Source organism: Osmerus eperlanus, chromosome 5 (genome assembly GCF_963692335.1).
Source record: "Osmerus eperlanus chromosome 5, fOsmEpe2.1, whole genome shotgun sequence".
Classification (NCBI taxonomy): domain Eukaryota; kingdom Metazoa; phylum Chordata; class Actinopteri; order Osmeriformes; family Osmeridae; genus Osmerus; species Osmerus eperlanus.
In genome coordinates this window covers 4,714,411-4,733,340 of record NC_085022.1, presented here as the reverse complement: position 1 = coordinate 4,733,340, position 18,930 = coordinate 4,714,411, and the positions used below count along the sequence as shown (strand labels likewise).

At 42.7% G+C, this 18,930-nt stretch overlaps 1 protein-coding gene across 15 annotated transcripts in view; it reads left to right on the top strand.

Annotated features, from left to right (window-relative positions):
- The window catches only part of LOC134020938 (suppressor of tumorigenicity 7 protein homolog), a 38,325-nt gene extending 19,695 nt beyond the window's left edge, over window positions 1-18,630 (top strand). For 6 of the 15 annotated variants that reach the window (XM_062461300.1, XM_062461296.1, XM_062461309.1 and 3 more), the window contains 14 exons: window positions 6,799-6,881; window positions 7,230-7,389; window positions 10,065-10,176; window positions 10,741-10,856; window positions 11,003-11,078; window positions 11,297-11,451; window positions 11,909-12,006; window positions 12,810-12,939; window positions 13,358-13,430; window positions 14,046-14,148; window positions 14,930-15,080; window positions 15,343-15,435; window positions 15,811-15,953; window positions 18,274-18,630. In XM_062461300.1, coding sequence (XP_062317284.1) covers window positions 6,799-6,881; window positions 7,230-7,389; window positions 10,065-10,176; window positions 10,741-10,856; window positions 11,003-11,078; window positions 11,297-11,451; window positions 11,909-12,006; window positions 12,810-12,939; window positions 13,358-13,430; window positions 14,046-14,148; window positions 14,930-15,080; window positions 15,343-15,435; window positions 15,811-15,953; window positions 18,274-18,369 — 1,589 coding nt within the window. In that variant the 3' untranslated portion in view covers window positions 18,370-18,630. Of the gene's footprint in view, window positions 1-6,798; window positions 6,882-7,229; window positions 7,390-10,064; window positions 10,177-10,740; window positions 10,857-11,002; window positions 11,079-11,296; window positions 11,452-11,908; window positions 12,007-12,809; window positions 12,940-13,357; window positions 13,431-14,045; window positions 14,149-14,929; window positions 15,081-15,342; window positions 15,436-15,713; window positions 15,954-18,273 lie in introns of those variants that run through there. The other 9 variants (XM_062461306.1, XM_062461303.1, XM_062461305.1 and 6 more) reach the window with 7 other exon arrangements.
- The last annotated feature ends 300 nt before the right edge of the window (window positions 18,631-18,930 follow it).

Here is an 18,930-nt window from a genome sequence, read left to right as displayed (position 1 = left end):
TGAAATTGTGAGAAAATCAGATCTCTGCTTGAGACTGGGGGGGGGGGGGGCGTGTCGCCTGAAGGAGCTGAAGCTCCGCCCCCTCGAATTTATTGAATTTAGCAACAACAGCAACACTAGCTAAATCAATTGCAGATATCAGAACAGCCATACCTGCAGTCTCTGAGTGTTTTATGTGTTAATTACTTTGTCTTTGCATCGTACCAGCTGAGTAACAGAATGCAACCGTCTGTGATCTGACGTAGATCGGTCGCTGCGCAAAACCTGAGCTGAAAACGGAAGAGAAACTGTTCAAAGGTCTAACTCCACATTTCAGTGCGACAAAGTTTTCGCGCTTTGCACATGCTTTCAGGAACTCATTTCACACGTATATAATGTAGTGAGAAGCAAATCATGGAATTTGCTTTACAGGATCTTTAAGGATTACTCTGATCATCTCTCTAATACTGCCGTGTGTGTGTGTGTGTGTGTGTGTGTGTGTGTGTGTGTGTGTGTGTGTGTGTGTGTGTGTGTGTGTGTGTGTGTGTGTGTGTGTGTGTGTGTGTGTGTGTGTGTGTGTGTGTGTGTGTGTGTGTGTGTGTGTGTGTGTGTGTGTGTGTGTGTGTGTGTGTGTGAATGGGATTTTAGGGCAGCAAGTTTTCGACGGATATCTCAAGAACCGGGCACTCTGCAAAGTTCATATTTTGCAAGTGTCTTTTTTATAATGCAACAGAGTGCGGTGCCGCGATTGACGATGTTTGGATCAGCATTTTGATTTATTTCCAATAAATAATTTGCTCTGCTCTCGACTTGCCATCTTGAGCTGACTGAGCTGCACGCTCTTTCACGAGCTGACTATTTTACTGATGAAATAATGGATAGATAACTGACAAAGCCTATATTTAGAGTGGATGGTTTATTTCAGTAGGTGTAGCTGGAAGGTTATTAACTTGTTGCTGTGTAGACTAAACCAGAGCCATGGACTACTAAATCATAATGGTTTAGCCTAGAACAGGGATTTGATTTTCATTGCTTTAGGCATCATCACTTGCTGGACAACCTTTTTCAATTGTCAATTCACAAATACATTTTGGGTACCCTATAGCCTACTGTTATTTAGAAGAGAATTTGCTTTTATAATCAATATGGCCAGGTTATCGGTGCTGACTACTGGCATATAAATACGCTGCTTTCAAAGGGTTTTCTTTATGGATGAAATGCTGGCTAGCTAACAGACCGACAATATAAAGTGGATACTTTCAGAATAGATCATTGAATTTTGTTACATTAATGAATGTGTTTACTGATGTCAATCTTGCCTGCACATTGCAAATGTGCTACAACATCATTATCACCAGCTGCATCACAGACATTGGCACTATTCCTACCACTTTAGCCTCCTTGGTGTTTTCTTGAGGCATGGACATAGCGAAATGGGCATACGACAGGAACAATGTTCGTTCAAATTTAGTCTCCTCGGTCAGTTGTTGTGTCTTATGTATGCGAATGTGATACAGAAAACACCAGACTATTTCACAGCATTGCATAGCACAAAGGAAAAAATACAAAAGTTAATGTAAACATAGCAAACACCCCTAAGGCAGAACTGTACATGCAAGCATTGTATGGTGAATTAGGCCTACAATTATGACAACTGGCTCAGCCTTTTGTGCATGTATGAACAAAATGTCTAGATGTTTGTGGTGGTAAGACACTTTAACAGAGAACCAATATAATACATTTTGATCAACATAACATATGCAGACAAAGGCTACATATTCATTTGCATGAATGTACTAGAGCATTGAGCATTGGCATGAGAAATTGCTTTTATGATGTGCATAAGTGACTAGAATAGATGATGTGGAGGTTAAACAAGTACTTCAGAGTTGACAGAATTTCCATTTTGATCTGAGAAATATAGGTACCAAAGCCAATGAGAAGAGCTGTCATCCCCAGCTGCATCATGGGCAATGCACATCTATAGTTCAAGTAATCTGTATTTGTGTGTTTCACTGATGTCTTCATCACTGACTGCATTACAAACACTGTGCACTAGTTTATGTAATTTTAATGTAGATCTTAAACATGAGAAATAAACAGAGTTTACATTTCTCACTCTACTCGACATTTGAGAAGAAAAAGGCCCGTCTATTCAGTGATGCTATAGTATGACTGAGGCTAACATTGTCAGCTAGGCTATTGAAATGTATTGAGTCGAACACAGCATCTCTCATGTCCTTGTACTTTGTAATTGTTTGTTTTGAAACTCGTGACGCTACTGCTGTTGCCAGTATTTCACCATCATGCCTTTGTGTCTTCTACAGCGACTTACAGTACCCTGTGTGGTAGTAAAGGAGGAGTTGTCATGGTTACCTTTTCATACAGAGTTTTAAAAATGCTGTAGTCCCTCATTAAAGCAGGATATCTTGGTTAGTTAAAAGAACTGCAACCCCCCCCCCCCCCCCTTATGATTGTTTTAATCGACATGACACAGACATTGTACTCTCTTGCCTTTTATGTGTGTTGTTTGTCAAGATATCAGTGTGGATAAGGACATAATGGAGCATAAGCATTTTATCTCTGTAAGCTGTTCAGTAGTTATGGATATTGCTAGGCTGAGCATTGTATTGGACCCTTTTGGGTAGGCTGTGGTCTTAGAATTGTGTGTCTGTAGATCACAACAGGGGGCTGGTGCTTGTGTCTGTATTTGACAGGTTCCATTGTGTGCAGGCTTGGGCCTATTGTTATTGTGTGAGTGTGCTTGTATTATTATAGCATGTATGGATGTATGTTTTGGGATTGGTCTATTTGTTTTGTGTCTGTGTGTCCACTGGGCCTCAATACATTAGCACCAGCTGCAGCGCTTGTTAGCATGAAGCCAGTAATCGGTCTATTTGACTAATGAACCTATTGTGGTTGATGGCACCAGGGTGAACCAGGAGCCAAGACTACTGCTAGGCTATCACAGACTTATCTAAGGGGGGCGGCACAGCAGAAGAGTCACAGCGGAAATCCGAGGACTCAAAGTGCTTTTTCCAGCTATCTGCTGTTGAGATTGAGTCACGAGCACAGCACCTTGCATAAAACATAGGCTCTGTAAATGTGTGGGCGACTTGAGTTGTATATCAATCCAGTTCTCATGGCTCAGAGCTAGCCTGGTGTTTCACCAACACTATCTGCATCCCTGACTTCACCAGAGTCCTTATGGTAATCCTACCTTTGAGTTTTTTCATACAGTTTACTGACATTCATCAACATGCTTTTTGTATCTTCTCCCCAAAGGTCACATAGGTCATTAAGCACCAATAGGCTGTATGTGGGTCCATCACTCAGAGCCAGCCCCTCCCTGCAGCTAGAGGAGGCAGCTCTAATTGTTTGAAATCGTAAAGTTCAACAGGAATTACCAGCAGAGACAGAGTGACAGTTTAGCTTGTAGAGGCTTAAAAGGGCTGTCGAATGTGGTCCTTCACTACAGATGGTGGAAATGTAGCTCGTGTTGTTCTGCATGCCAGTACTGTGTGTGTGTGTGTGTGTGATCATTATCATCAGAATAGCATTCCCGACTGACCTTCATTAAAAGTCCCATTGGTATTTTCAGGGTGATATCCTATTTATTCCCTGACCTATCCTTCTGGCAAAGTGCTATCACCAGAGACTAGACCATGTTTCTAATTTATTCTCTGGGGCTGATAATGCTTCTGCACTTTGCAGAGACCTTTTTTTCAATTATGAGAAGAAGAATTCAGTAAAAATAGTTACCAGTCCTTCCAATCCTACCAACTATTTAACATTTTTGGAATTGTCATTTGAAAATTCAAAATCCTTGAGAATGGAGAGCCAAATAAATAAGGTGACCAACACCCTATTCTACTTGTAGAATATGTTTTTTATGGAGTTGTACAATAATACTTAGGCTACTTCTTATAGAGAGTTTATGAAAACTGGGGAAAAACGCATATTAATTCATAATAGATTTTTGAATAATCTAACTATGTCAGGAACAAGAAGCAGCTTAACCTGAACATAGTTACATTCCTAACCTTACACTAAATAGAGCATCGGGTATTAGGAGACATGGGTATTTTTCTTCCCTAAAGTTAATTCTTTATATCATAAAACATTGTTATATGGTTTTAATTCCATTAAGAGATAAAGGGATACTTCTCAATTGTTATGTTAGGTAGGGTATGTCTTCCTCTTTAGGTGTTAAGCCTATTAAGCTTTTCCAAGAGTCACAAAGCCCTTAATTTTAGAGCAAACTCACTCTCATGTTCTTTACAATAATATAGTATATTGTGTGCCTTTTTTATTTTTTATTTTTTTTCTCTTGTGTATTATTTGGCAGTTAGTATTCTAATATTTTGACATTGTGATTCTGCATTTTTAGACATTAAAATGATCCAAAAATAATTTAGGATAACACAATACAGCCCAGGGTCCATCTTGTATGATTCTAAATGTTTCTCTGCTGCAGTCACACTGTGACACACAACAAAACCATAAGATTGTAGTAGTGTAACACCTTCTATTTGCATTGTCGCCCTCAGTCGACAATATTTAAATTAGTTTAATCTGAATCCAAATAGCTTAATATTAATCAGAAATGCTGCTCTTTTACTAATTGGATGCTATTAAATGGACTCACAGATGCCTCCTGGTGGTTGTCTTGTCAATATCCAAGCCACTGGGAGAAGGCTAAAATGTTTTTAATAAATCTGGGGCTTAAACAAAATATATTCTATCATCTTTCCAGATAGCCCAGTGACCTAAATGAGAAACATGTAGCTACATTATATCAAAAGGGCATTGTGTCAAACCATCGGTAACTAAAGGTTCTTAATCAGGACAGTCTGAGAATCCTAACAAACTGCAATGTGCTTCTCAAAATAATATTCTCACGCTAATATTGTCCGTATTGGCGGATTCTAAGACCTCAGTTACTGAACGGGTCATATTGGCTACGTTTTTGAAACCTGACTTCGTCAATAACTGGAAGTATTAACCTGCACACGCAAGACCTGTTCATCTCATCCAAATGTGTTTTTACCTCAGATTCACTTTTGGCTTGAATGGTTGTCTTGTCCTCCCTACAACTCTGCTGTGTCACTGACTCTATTATGGCTTCTCTAGAATGCCTCTCTCTCAAGATGCCAGAACCCACTCCAAGGACTGAATGGAAGCCAGCTGCCAAAATGATGGGAGCTGTGTGTGTGCCTGGGCGCTTTCTCTCTGGAGGAGAAACCCTCCTGAGTAGTGTCTTTGTCCCAGCCTCTTTCTGTCAATTCCAGCCACCATCTAGTGGAAACATTCGGCATTGGCATCTTACGTGTCCCGAGCCATCTCAGCCATTGCATCACCCAGAAATGCCCTCTCCCTAATCATTTGCTGTGACTGTAATGTCTGATGAGCTCATGCAAACATGCAATCTGAAAGAAAATTCCTTCTAACTTGCTCATTTAAGTATGACATAAATTGTAATTTGGTAACACTTTTTTAAATTAAGTGTACATAAAACTGTGTTAGCAATGTGTAACTACACAGCAATTACATAACTCTGCACCTAAAATGTTGTTATTATGGGTATTGCCAAGTTGTTGCTTTGTGGTGTAGGCCTAGTTATTTTATATATTGAAATGCTCTAAATGAGTGACTCTTCTGAATTACAACACATACTCCATTTCAAACTCCAGACAGTGGAAATAAGCCCTATGAGGGTTCAAGCCAGGACATGAACACATTCTCTGGAGTTCTTTGGGGGACTGACACGACTGCGTGATAGCTAAGGTCTGACTTCACTGACTTGGAGAGGGGGAGGGGCCCAGAACATGTTTCCAAGATGCTGTGGAACATCCTCACCGCCAGATCAAGCCTCAACAAGGAGGCAGCTGCTGGTGTCAACGGAGGGTTCACAGGCTGTGTCAGTGTAGGAGAACTATAGTCTGGGTTAGGGAGGATGAAGCATCACAATAGCCCTGTTAGCTTCCTGCCCCCTGGTTTCATCCACTCCTCTCTATTTGTCTCCTCGCAGATATTTATTATTGTTTCCGGGTAGTGATCGAGTGGTACAGATTGAGAGCAGGAAAGCAGCGATAGAAATACAAATTAAGACACTCTATCCTTTTCCTTGTTGATCTGATCAGTAAGACTAATCTGCATATTATGCTCTTTTGTAGAGGATAAGAATTTACTGACCACTGGGCAATAAAGTATCCAATAACTAAATAGTGGCATGATAAATAATGAACGATATACAAATTTAGGCATAGGCTATGCAATTTAGTACATCCTAGTTTATGGACTTAAAGACTTAATTTGTAATTTGCAGAAGTAGCCTATGAATAATAAGCTGCTACAAAAAAGTAACACAAAGGAGACCATTGTCCATGAAAACAGCCTATGAATGTTGAGCAGTTGTTAGTAGAGTTTTACTGTACAGAAGGATCTTGTCTGCACACTTTTGAGAAGAGTGCCTCTCTAATCTCAGGGGGCTACTTCACTGACTGGCCAACACTTGATCAGGCTTGGGCTTGAATTATCATGCCAAATCAATATGTTAGTTAAAAATGGAAATCAAATAGATCTGTATAGTCCTTTTTACAAACTATGTCACAGAGGGATACTCGTGACTCATGCGCCCATAGAATTGCACCTAAAATGATGAAACCCTCGAGGAAGATGAGGAAAAACTCCCAGAAAAAACTAATTGAGAGGGCAAAAACTTGTACCCAATGTTTATATTTGTTCAAGGTTTTGCATATAGAATGGTTGATTTCAAACCTTTTATAGCAAAGCATTCTGTTTTCCATGTCTCCACAGTAAGCATGTTTCTCAACACCCTAACACCCAAGTTCTACGTGGCTCTAACAGGGACGTCCTCATTGATATCAGGCCTTATTCTGGTAAGTTTTCCAGATATTAACTGTAAGACAGCAGTAACTGTCTTTCATCAATGGCCACAGTGGTTTACCAGACACAATCCTCCCTGTTGAATGGCTAATAAGTTTAGTTGCCCAGAAATGACTTTGGGTTTCCTTTGTAAGAGTTTGTATAATAATTTGTGAACTTTTGGGGTTGTACATCAAGCTAGATAACTGTGGATTTTATGCATTTGCTTTTTATACCCGGCATGGAAACGATCCGTTGAAAATAACAAATAATAATCATGACGCATGAGTTATGTAAACATAAAGATGTGTAATGCAACACAAAGTAACATTTTCTAAAACGTCCGTCTCCCCTCTGTGAAGATATTTGAGTGGTGGTATTTCAGGAAGTACGGCACGTCCTTCATCGAGCAGGTATCGGTGAGCCACCTGCGCCCTCTCCTGGGTGGAGTGGACACCAGCTCCCCCAACAACTCCAACACCAGTAACGGAGATGCAGACTCCAACCGACAAAGTGTATCAGGTACGAAAGAGTTTACCTACGCAAGTGAATCATTCATAAAAAGGAGTCATGAACTGTATGATATTTAGTCTTCAGTTTCACCCTTCACAGTAAGGCAACAGCATCACGTTTTGACGCAAATAAATCAAACATAAATGAACAAACGACTTGCGATTTGAGGAGCACAGATCGGTCTATTCTAGTCACACTAAAACAACAGCACTGCGCTCGGACGCAAGTAAATGCAACTAAAAGGAACGTTACTTGCAAACGTACAGTTAGGTCCATAAATATGTGGACATTGACACAATTTTCATCATATTGGCTCTGTATACCACCACAATGGATTTGAAATGAAACAATCAAGATGTGCTTTAAGTGCAGACTTTCAGCTTTAATTTCAGGGTATTTACATCCAAATCAGGTGAACGGTGTAGGAATTACAATACATTTTATATGTGCCCCCCCCCCCCCTTTTTTTAAGGGACCAAAAGTAATTGGACAATTGGCTGCTCAGCTGTTCCATGGCCAGGTGTATGTTATTCCCTCATGGGAGTTCGTTATTTCATTGACAAGGAGCAGATAAAAGGTCTAGAGTTCATTTCAAGTATGGTATTTGTGTTTGGAATCTGTTGCTGTCAACTCTCAATATGAAGTCCAAAGAGCTGTCACCATCAGTGAAGCAAGCCATCGTTAGGCTGAAAAATCAAAACAAACCTATCAGAGAGATAGCAAAAACATTAGGTGTGGCCAAATCAACTGTTTGGTACATTCTTAAAAAGAAAGAACGCACTGGTGAGCTCAGCAACACCAAAAGACCCGGAAGACCACGGAAAACAACTGTGGTGGATGACAGAAGAATTCTTTCCCTGGTGAAGAAAAACCCCTTCACAACAGTTGGCCAGATCAAGAACACTCTCCAGGAGGTAGGCGCATCTGTGTCAAAGTCAAAAATTAAGAGAAGACTTCACCAGAGTAAATACAGAGGGTTCACCACAAGATGTAAACCATTGGTGAGTCTCAAAAACAGGAAGACCAGATTAGAGTTTGCCAAAAAACATCTAAAAGACCCTGTACAGTTCTGGAACAACATCCTATGGACAGATGAGACCAAGATCAACTTGTACCTGAATGATGGGAAGAGAAGAGTATGGAGAAGGGAGGAACTGCTCGTGATCCAAAGCATACCACCTCATCAGTGAAGCATGGTGGAGGTAGTGTTATGGCGTGGGCATGTATGGCTGCCAATGGAACTGGTTCCCTTGTATTTATCGATGATGTGACTGCTGACAAAAGCAGTAGGATGAATTCTGAAGTGTTTCTGGCAATATTATCTGCTCAGATTCAGCCAAATGCTTCAGAACTCATAGGACGGCGCTTCACAATGCAGATGGACAATGACCCGAAGCATACTGCGAAAGCAACCAAAGAGTTTTTTAAGGCAAAGAAGTGGAATGTTCTGCAATGGCCAAGTCAATCACCTGACCTAAATCCAATTGAGCATGCATTTCACTTGCTAAAGACAAAACTGAAGGGAAAATGCCCCAAGAACAAGCAGGAACTGAAGACAGTTGCAGTAGAGGCCTGGCAGAGCATCACCAGGGACGAAACCCAGCGTCTGGTGATGTCTATGGGTTCCAGACTTCAGGCTGTCATTGACTGCAAAGGATTTGCAACCAAGTATTAAAAGTGACAATTAGATTTATGATTATGTTAGTTTGTCCAATTATTTTTGGTCCCTTAAAAAGGGGGGGGCCACATATAAAATGTGTTGTAATTCCTACACCGTTCACCTGATTTGGATGTAAATACCCTGAAATTAAAGCTGAAAGTCTGCACTTAAAGCACATCTTGATTGTTTCATTTCAAATCCATTGTGGTGGTATACAGAGCCAAAATGCTGAAAATTGTGTCAATGTCCAAATATTTATGGACCTAACTGTATATCTTGTAGCGCAGATCTTGAGTCTTGCTCGTCATTTGCTGACGACCACAGAAACACGAGGGAAGGTAACAAGAACACCATGATGAACAGTATGGTGCAGTACTATTTTAGAACTACATGTGATAAAAATAACATTGTTGTGTGCGTTGAAATTCCCTTAGGACTGTGAACTCCTTAGTTTCTCATTCAGAGCAAGACAACAGCACTATAATGACGCAAACGAACGAAACCATTTGTTAGTTTGATTGAATTTAGCATCCCAGTTGTTTACGCCAATGTGATATACCACAATAAGCTATTAAGGTCAGCAGTAGAGATCTTTGCTAACACATAATACCACAGTTGTATAGAGCATGTTCTTCTGGAGCATACACAATCACACTCACTACTCCAGTCAGAAAGCCACGTGTGCCTGTTTTGGTGATCAGTCAGCCAAACACTTGGGATTAAGCAGGATTATCATGACCTGTGTTGAATCAACAATGCCTGATTGTAGCAAAGGCTTTATAATTATTTGCCATCCTAATCTTCCATTCTTTGGAGAAGAGGAGCGAAATGTCAAATTATGACGCCTCTTTATAATCCATGTTATTTTCACCGGTGTCTACATAAAATGTTTTTCATTGTCAGTATTATAAAGAATCTTAATGGACTACTTCAGAATGGTAATCAACATGAGTGATACTGAATTAGTATATTTTGCTGTCTGTGTTTAACTAAAAGCAACATTTACCATTCATTTTTAATATAGGAAAAAAAAATTCAACCAGAACCCATCACACTCAAGATCTACCTCTCTCTCCCATAGAATGTAAAGTATGGCGAAATCCACTGAATTTATTTAGAGGGGCGGAGTATAACCGGTGAGTGACATTGCAAAGCGCTCTCTATTGGTTGAACAGATTGAATCTCTAGAATAATGTTAACTCTTCCCCCACTGCTGACTGTTGTTATTCCATCCTTTTTTTCCCTCCCTTTTTGTCCTGTTCTCTTTTTGTTCCTCTGCTTGTCGCCCTCTTCATTTCCCACTCTGATTTTCTGCCCATTATTGGGACTCAGTGGCTCCCAGGAGAGCAACTTCTAAAGGCTGGATGTGATGTCACAGGGAGTCAGTGTTAAAACCTATTGAGACTATCTCCACCTGGAGACCACATGTAGTGATGATATCATGGGGGGATTGTCCCTGTACTTACTGTGAGTGGCTCTGGATAAGAGCCGCTGCTAAATGACTAAATGTAAATATCAGTTCCCTTCCAACAGCTCTTTACTGTTCCTCTCCTCCCACCCCCTCTGTCTGCCACCCTCACAACCTCCCACTGAATCTCCATCACTTGTTTTCATTGACGGCAAATCAACCACAGCCACAGTTTGTATATATTCATCATTGACTGTTTTCTAAATTGTTTGCGTGTGTGTGTTTGTGTCAGATATACGTGGGTGACAGGCCGAGAGCCACTCACGTACTATGACATGAACCTCTCGGCGCAAGACCATCAGACCTTCTTTACGTGTGACTCAGACCACCTTCGACCAGCCGACGCCAGTAAGCACCCCACACACGCACACAGGGACTGCAATGCAGTGAGAGGAGATGATTTTTCTTGAAAGTTTCGATTCATGCCTTTAGTTGCTACCTTTTTAAGTTTCTAACCTCCAATAATGAGTGTTTTCGTGTGTGTGGACCCACAGTTATGCAGAAGGCATGGAGAGAGAGGAATCCTCAGGCCCGCATCTCTGCAGCACATGAAGCCCTCGAACTGGAAGAGTAAGTAGCCAACTTGATCATCAACAGTACACCAAAACGTAGACTGCCAAACCATACCCAGTGTGTTTTCGAAAAAACATCAGAGATCATCTACGCCCCAAGTTGTCCCCGACGTACGCATTGTCATTTCCAAGATACTCAGGACATTGAAACGTTCCGTGAACAACAGTTTAGCGTCTCGAAGCCCGCATGGACATGCCCCGCTTGTCTCCTCACAGCTGTGCTACAGCGTATATCCTGCTGGCAGAGGAGGAGGCCACCACCATTGTGGATGCAGAGAAGCTCTTTAAACAGGCCTTGAAGGCCGGCGAGGGCTGCTACCGACGCAGCCAGCAGCTGCAACACCACGGCTCGCAGTACGAGGCCCAGCACAGTGAGTGGGGGAGCAGGGACACACAGACGGCAGCGCTTTCAAACAACTACATACACACTTTGTGACTGGATGTGACACTTTTACGAGACATCATTTTAGTTTCTTATATACATGTGAATTATGTTGAGGGACTGTTTTAAGATGTGTGTGTTTTTATTTAGAGCCATAGGGTTTTTTTTTTTTATATTCCTGAGATTATAAGCTTCCGTGCAAGTCTCTAGTTAACAAAGCTCAAACCTTTACACTTTAAATGTTCATTTCTATAGTCTCTCTTTTCTACTTGCATAATATCCTTTGTTCCCCACTAAAATACACTAACTTGCTTTGTCTAAGTTCTACACAAGTAATACCATCTAAATAATTTTGATTAAAACTGCCAACTTTCATATCATGTAATAAGTTGCCCGGATTGTATGTGGGTTTATGTTATTAATGCTTGGTTTGCAATGTGTCTCAGGAAGGGACACCAATGTCCTAGTGTACATTAAAAGAAGACTATCCATGTGCTCTAGAAAGCTGGGCCGAACAAGAGAAGCAGTCAAAATGATGAGAGATGTAAGTACACACCATGTTGCCACAAAAACCACCAAACTTATTTTACATTGTTTTATTGATTAACATTGTTACACTGTTACACACGCTTATTAGTTGCGTATTCAAAGACCCGTTGTACATATAAGTCATTCCCACTTGTATTCCTCATACAGTTTAGCTTCATATGTTTGTATATACACTTTAAATAGATAACAGTGGTTTAGTCAGACTGGATTTTGTGCTTGTAGCGCAGTAAGAAGTTTTTTGGAGGGACCCTGTTAACTCATGTTTATGTAGCCAATACATTTCAGTGTTTAACCAATCAAAAGGTACATCTACTGGCTGCAAAATCTGACATATAGAATTATTAAAGGTTTGCCCTAGCTGTCTCACCCTGCCTGAGTAAATTGCAAGTTGACCAAACAACCAACAGTTGACACATGGGAGAAAGTAGTATAACAGGACCGACAGACTTTCAATGAAAGAAACACCATCATAAAATAACAAATATTTAAGAAAAAGAGCCTTGGTACTATCCTCTTGGTCAGGGCTTGCTCAGGCATTGGTGTTGACAGCAATGAAGTGTCAGCAATTCAAATGATTGTCATGGCATTATCTGCAACCAACAAAGGCTTAGTTGATCATCCAGAGAGGTGCTCCTAATATAAGGAGATACAAAGTCAGAAAGAGACACAGTGGAAGGAATGCTTGCTAGAAATCAGTCTTGGGGGGCTAATGGTGGGTGGGTTGTTGTGTAGACGTTTAATGCTCTGCTTGTATTCTGTGTGTTTGTACCGCCTGTCCGGTATTACATGTAACAACAGTTGTGTGTTTTCCAGTTAATGAAGGAGTTCCCTCTCCTCAGTATGTTCAATATCCACGAGAACCTTCTAGAGTCGTTACTTGAGCTCCAGAACTACGCAGACGTACAGGCCGTACTGGCCAAGTACGACGGTGAGACACACACACACATACACACTCACACACACACACACTGTTATTCACATAGAGTTGCATCGGGAGCTCTCAGGAAGGTTCTGAAAACTTAAAAGGGGTTTATGTGTTTAAACTGTATTCCTCCTTCTGTTACAATATATTGATATCACTATAATTCACATAGACCAAATATGCCCAGGCCAAAGCATTTTCAAATTGAAAATGACATAGTAAAGTTCAAAGTGAATACAAATGTTATGAAGTAAATGAGTTTATTAGGTAGGAATATGTAAAGTGACACTCGAGCAATATTAGCCTGACACCTTGATCTCCTCCAGGACCCTCGAGCATTCTGTCTCTTTCAAATCTCCCATTACTGTAACCTCACCGTTTCACATCGCTTATTCCTGCTTATGCTGTTTCTGCCTCCACACAGATATTAGTTTACCCAAATCAGCAACAATATGCTACACAGCTGCCTTGCTGAAAGCCAGGGCGGTATCTGACAAGTGAGTATTACTTTCCCCCTTGTTATAATGGCAGGACTCCTTTACATACCCAGAGTGTTGTTTACAAGTTAGGCGGTGTCATTGTATTATTTCAAGCACGCCCCAGAGTATCTGGTTGGGTTGTATTGTGAGAAGCAACAGTGAGTAACATTCGTATTGTGTAGAGGTTGACCTATAGTGCTTGGGGGTATATGGTGGATACAACAGGCTTACACATGCATACCAGCATGCAAGCATGTTGACACAGATGTGTATATGTATATATGTAAATAATGTATATGTTTTGTGTGTACATAATAGTTCCAGTATCAATAATAGTTGCAGTATCTATTGCTAAATATTCCCAGAAGTGTTGATGAACTAATGGCAGCAAATGATATGACTGCATGTGATTTGGGAATGAGACAGGTGTCTGTACAGTGAGCAGGTGTTCACATACATTTGGCCATAACGTGAATGTCAGCACATGGGACACGTGCACCGTCACGCATACGGACACTGACGTATGAACGGACGCGTTCGCTCACGGCATGCATGCACACACAAACCTCGAAACGCCCAGTCGGAGGCACGCAGACACGCTTTGTGTTGACCCGCTGCTGTCGTCCTCCCCAGGTTTTCTCCCGAGGCAGCGTCCAGACGGGGGCTGAGCACAGCGGAGATGAACGCTGTAGAAGCCATACACAGAGCTGTGGAGTTCAACCCTCACGTCCCTAGAGTGAGGCCGCCCGACACTGTCACCCGCCGTCATAGTTGCACTCAAAACGGTCTCAAAGAAACGAGTCTCAGAAAAAGGACACTCGAATGACCACCACAACCCCAAATAGCATGCACATCACAAACCATATTGTGTGTAGATAGGTACAGTACAGTAGATGGACGTAGCTACAGGGCTGGAACTTGTATAGCAGTTGTGTGTTGGAAAAAACCTTGTTTGTGCATCAATTGAGTTAAAGCTGTGCTTGTCAATTGAATGTACTTTCTTTTAAAGCTTTTCTCACAACCATAAACTCCCTACAAAAAAAACAAAACAATTGTTGTTGTCACCTTCCATCATTTTTCACGGTCGGCTTAATAAACGCTAGCTCAACTTTCTGTACCGTGGGCGATGCAATGGATTCCATCGACAACTGCTAACAAGCGTAGCAACTGTGTTGAAAACGTTCGAGTTCACGGTGCTCCTCTAATGCAAACAAAGAAACAATGCTCAGGTTACGGAGTGGCACCAGGGGGGTCAGTTCCCTCGTGGCCCACTCAGGGCTCCCATTTCTGCCTGGATAAAGGGCGCCACATCACCGTTTACCCCTGGCAATGTGAAAAGAAATAGGTGTAACAATTTGAAAGGGATCACTACGCTACTGAGCCCGCTGCGCGATCTGCCCGTCGGCTACGGCGCACATTGTGAACCTGCATGCACAGATCGCGTCACGTCATTAACCCGTTTGCTTTTTCTCTGCCTCCCCCTTCCTCCTCTCTCGACGCGCGTCCCCTCACCGCAGTACCTCTTAGAAATGAAAAGTTTAATACTGCCTCCCGAGCACATTCTGAAGCGAGGGGACAGCGAGGCCATCGCCTACGCCTTCTTCCACCTGCAGCACTGGAAGAGAGTGGAAGGAGCTCTCAATCTGCTGCACTGCACCTGGGAGGGCAGTGAGTGGCTCCACACACACACACACACACACACACACACACATGCTTTTATAGACAACACGAAAACGCACACACAGTCCCTCTCCCACTCATGTGGGATCCCTCTCAAACTAGTGAGTGCCACAGTACCATAACCAACTGATGTCAGAGGGAGGATTAAACCTATATACTCCATGTACTGTACCATTGAGTCTGTTAGTAGCCCCAGTATAGGGGCAGGGGTGACACTGTAGCCTGATCCAGAGTTGCTTTGTGTCTCCAGCTTTTCGAATGATCCCATACCCACTGGAGAAAGGCCACCTGTTCTACCCCTACCCCATCTGCACGGAGACTGCTGACAGAGAACTGCTACCAAGTAAGAGAAGCTCCTCTCTGGTGCCCATACACACCAAGTTATCGGCATGGGCTGCCTGTGTCGTCTGTGTGACAGTATTCACTCTAAAGTCAGTCACCCCAAACCAGTGCGAGTATAGTGGGTGTATTCGGTTTATGTTAGGTCATCTGATTGCTACAGTTATGCATATAAGGATAACACGATTAAAAGAGGAATGAAGGGGGGGGGGGTACAGAATATGGTTTCTAGACTTATCATCAACACATTCGTCTTTTGAGTCATTTTTCACATGTTTTGAGTGTAATCGCAAAAAGGGCTCATTGACTGTGTGGTCCGAATGCTCCTGGAGGGCTCTGCAGTTGACCCTCCGGCTGTGTGCCTTCTCTCATGTGGAAGCAGTGTTTCACGAGGTGTCGGTGTACCCCAAGAAGGAGCTGCCCTTCTTCATCCTCTTCACGGCCGGCCTCTGCTCCTTCACCGCCATGCTGGCCCTCCTCACACACCAGTTCCCGGAGCTCATGGGGGTCTTCGCTAAAGCTGTGAGTCTCGCAACCGTTCGCTCAGAGGAGCCTGAGACACACACACACACACACTCTCTCCACAGACAAACCAGAGATACCGTAGCGCTGTTACACTTCAGTACTCTCGCCCCCGGAACAATTATGGTTTATTTTTCTGGCCCTTACCTCAGAGTTCTGGGGGTAATTTTGTTCAAAGTGTCCATCCTCTCCAAGCCCGCGGTCAGGCCTCGGACTGGAAGTGTACAGCACAGTGCTCTTTCTCCCCGGAACAATTTGTAGATTGTACCACATGGCTGTAGTAAGGCAGGGCGAGGGGAAGCCCCCGCAGCCTTTTTATTTGATCGTTTCCCCAAACACGCACTCGTGTAGCTCGGGCCCGAGGGCGTGTTTCATAGCTGCCACTGGAGGGCCCCCTCCGCTGGCCTTGCCCAGGCCGGCGCTGCATCTCCCTCAGGCCTGTAGACTCTCGATCCTGCGGCGTGATTCCACTCCCCTGGAATGTGCGTGAGCTCATGCCTCTCCTCCTGACATGACACTATCAGCAGCTCCCATCTCTTCCTCCTCCACTGTGGGGGGGGTGGGGGGTTCACACTCTTTTCCTACGTCCCCTGTTCTGTTTTGGTTGGGGTTCTCAAGTGATACAGAGAGCTGTTGGCACACACACACGCTTGCTGGCCATGTTCCAATTGTGAGGAAAGGTAGCATCCCATTTGCACGCTAGGGCCCTGTGCATAAACACGGATTCACTTCATTACCATTGCCGAAGGAAGCACCGATCTTGAAGAGTTGGACGGGTAAACCTCAGTTACTCAATTTGTTCTTTACTCTACGGCTGAAAATGCAATTTGCATATAGATGCACTGGATTGACAGGTGCAAACCTCACTAACGGAAGAGGAGGAACAGATATACTGATTGCTTAGGTGTGATCATTTGCATATGGATTGGGAATAGAATAGATTTAACTTGTTTTGTTTGTGGTACATGGGTGAGGTCACCTTAATCAGTTTATCCTGCCTTGAAAATCAATGTCCAGGGAAATGTGTCAATGTTTAAGTTCTACAATTCTTGAAATATCAATGGAATAATTCTTATAATGACTAATTAACCAGGCAAGATAGACCCATAAACACAGCAGCTACTGCCATAAAGCTTCAGTGTACCTCTTTAGAGATTTGACACATTGCCAGATCTGATAGAAGCCACTTCCAATTAATAGTCAAGTGATGGCCCTCCTCCCTGGAGTTTGCCAAACAGTACTTAAAGGACTGAGAGCATAAGGGAAATGATTCTCTTGTCTTATGAAACAGAAATGTAACTACAGCTGACAAGAAACAGATGGCGTTTGTCACCTGGCTTATAGCGTCCCTGTGGTGGGGCTATGGGGATCAGTGGTATGGGCAGGAGGACTGGCCAGAATTGAGGGAAAGACTAATGGAGTCGGTGATAGAGATCATTGAAGAGAGCTCAGCCACCTCAGACTGGGGCAAAGATTCACCTTTCAGGATGATGGCAACCTGAAGCAAACAGCCAAGACAATGCAAACGGATGGAGCAGGAAGTCTATGAATGTCCTTGAACGGCCTCGCCAAAGCCCAGACTTTCACCACATCAAATATGTGGAGACTTGAATATCCCGACGGATTGACGCTCCATTAATCTGTCCAAGTCAGTGTGTGCAAGAAGGCGTGTAGCTGCTGTCATCTCTGCCAAAGTACTAAATGACCTGAACACTGAAATGTATGTATTTTTTTGTTGTTGATTGAATTAAGTTTCATAACACAAAATGTGGAAAAAGTAAAGGAATCTCAATTCTTTCTGAAGGCACTATAGGTGGGGGATGACATTCTGGAAAGACACTCCAGAGGACATTAGATGTATTTCCATTAAGGGGGGTGGGGTTCTTTTATTTTTCTCTTGCGTGTCAACTGGGTTTTTCCTACCCCGTCTCTTCCCTGACATCTTTATCTGGCATCTGAAAAAGCTAAGCCTCCATGACCCACCAGAGTTCCTCTGAAGGAGCCCCTATCCCCCTCACTGCCATGTTGTCAAAACACAGCAGGGAAGAGGGCCTGACTTCACCCAGGAGAGGAGCCATGAGAGGCTCCAACACTGCTGGGCCAAAGCAGAGAGGGCTGGGGAAAGTCACACCATGTAGTTGCCTCATATTTATGGATTAACGTGGTGGTAAAGTTGTTGCATGCCAGGATATCCAGTAGGCTGGTGCGATGGAGGCTGCTAGACCACTGAGCGAGGTTTCAGTTGAATGAGGTGATGTGTTGGTCACCTTTATGAGTGTATGTTGGGGAATTTGCACTGACATCTGTTCTCTCGTTCTAGTTTCTCAGCACCCTGTTCGCTCCCCTCAACTTCATCATGGAGAAGGTGGAGAGCATCCTGCCGTCCAGCCTGTGGCACCAGCTCACACGCATCTGACTGGACACATCCGGATTGAACTAACTGACCTTTGTGCCAACATCTTGGAAAGTGGACACACAGACAGACGGATAGAAAGAGATTGATCGTGTGTGGTGACGAGAAAAAAAAAAAAAAAAAGTTGAAATTGATTTTGATACATTTTATTTGGGGGGGGATTTCAATCTCATGTAAAACCATTTTTTGTTGTACCAAAAAAAGGTGATCAATTGCCATCATTAAAAAGTGGAAAAAAAAATAAAATAAAGGACCTTTTGTGTATTGCTGCAACCCAGCTTCTTGCCTGCCATTTTAATTGAAACAAATATTTGTAGACAGAAGTGAGGTGCAAGACGGATCATGTTACATCTTCTAGCTTTTCAGCCCAGGAGCAGACATGGAAGTGTCTGGTGCAACAAAGTCTACAAGGTAACAGGAATGGATGAGCTCAGAAATTTACAATCTACAGGAAATATTGGTCCAAAAACAACACTAAACCCACACTGAAATATTTATATCATAAAGAATTGCAAGGATGTGCTGACAAACCAATTTTTTTAAGCAGATAACAAATTGAAATGG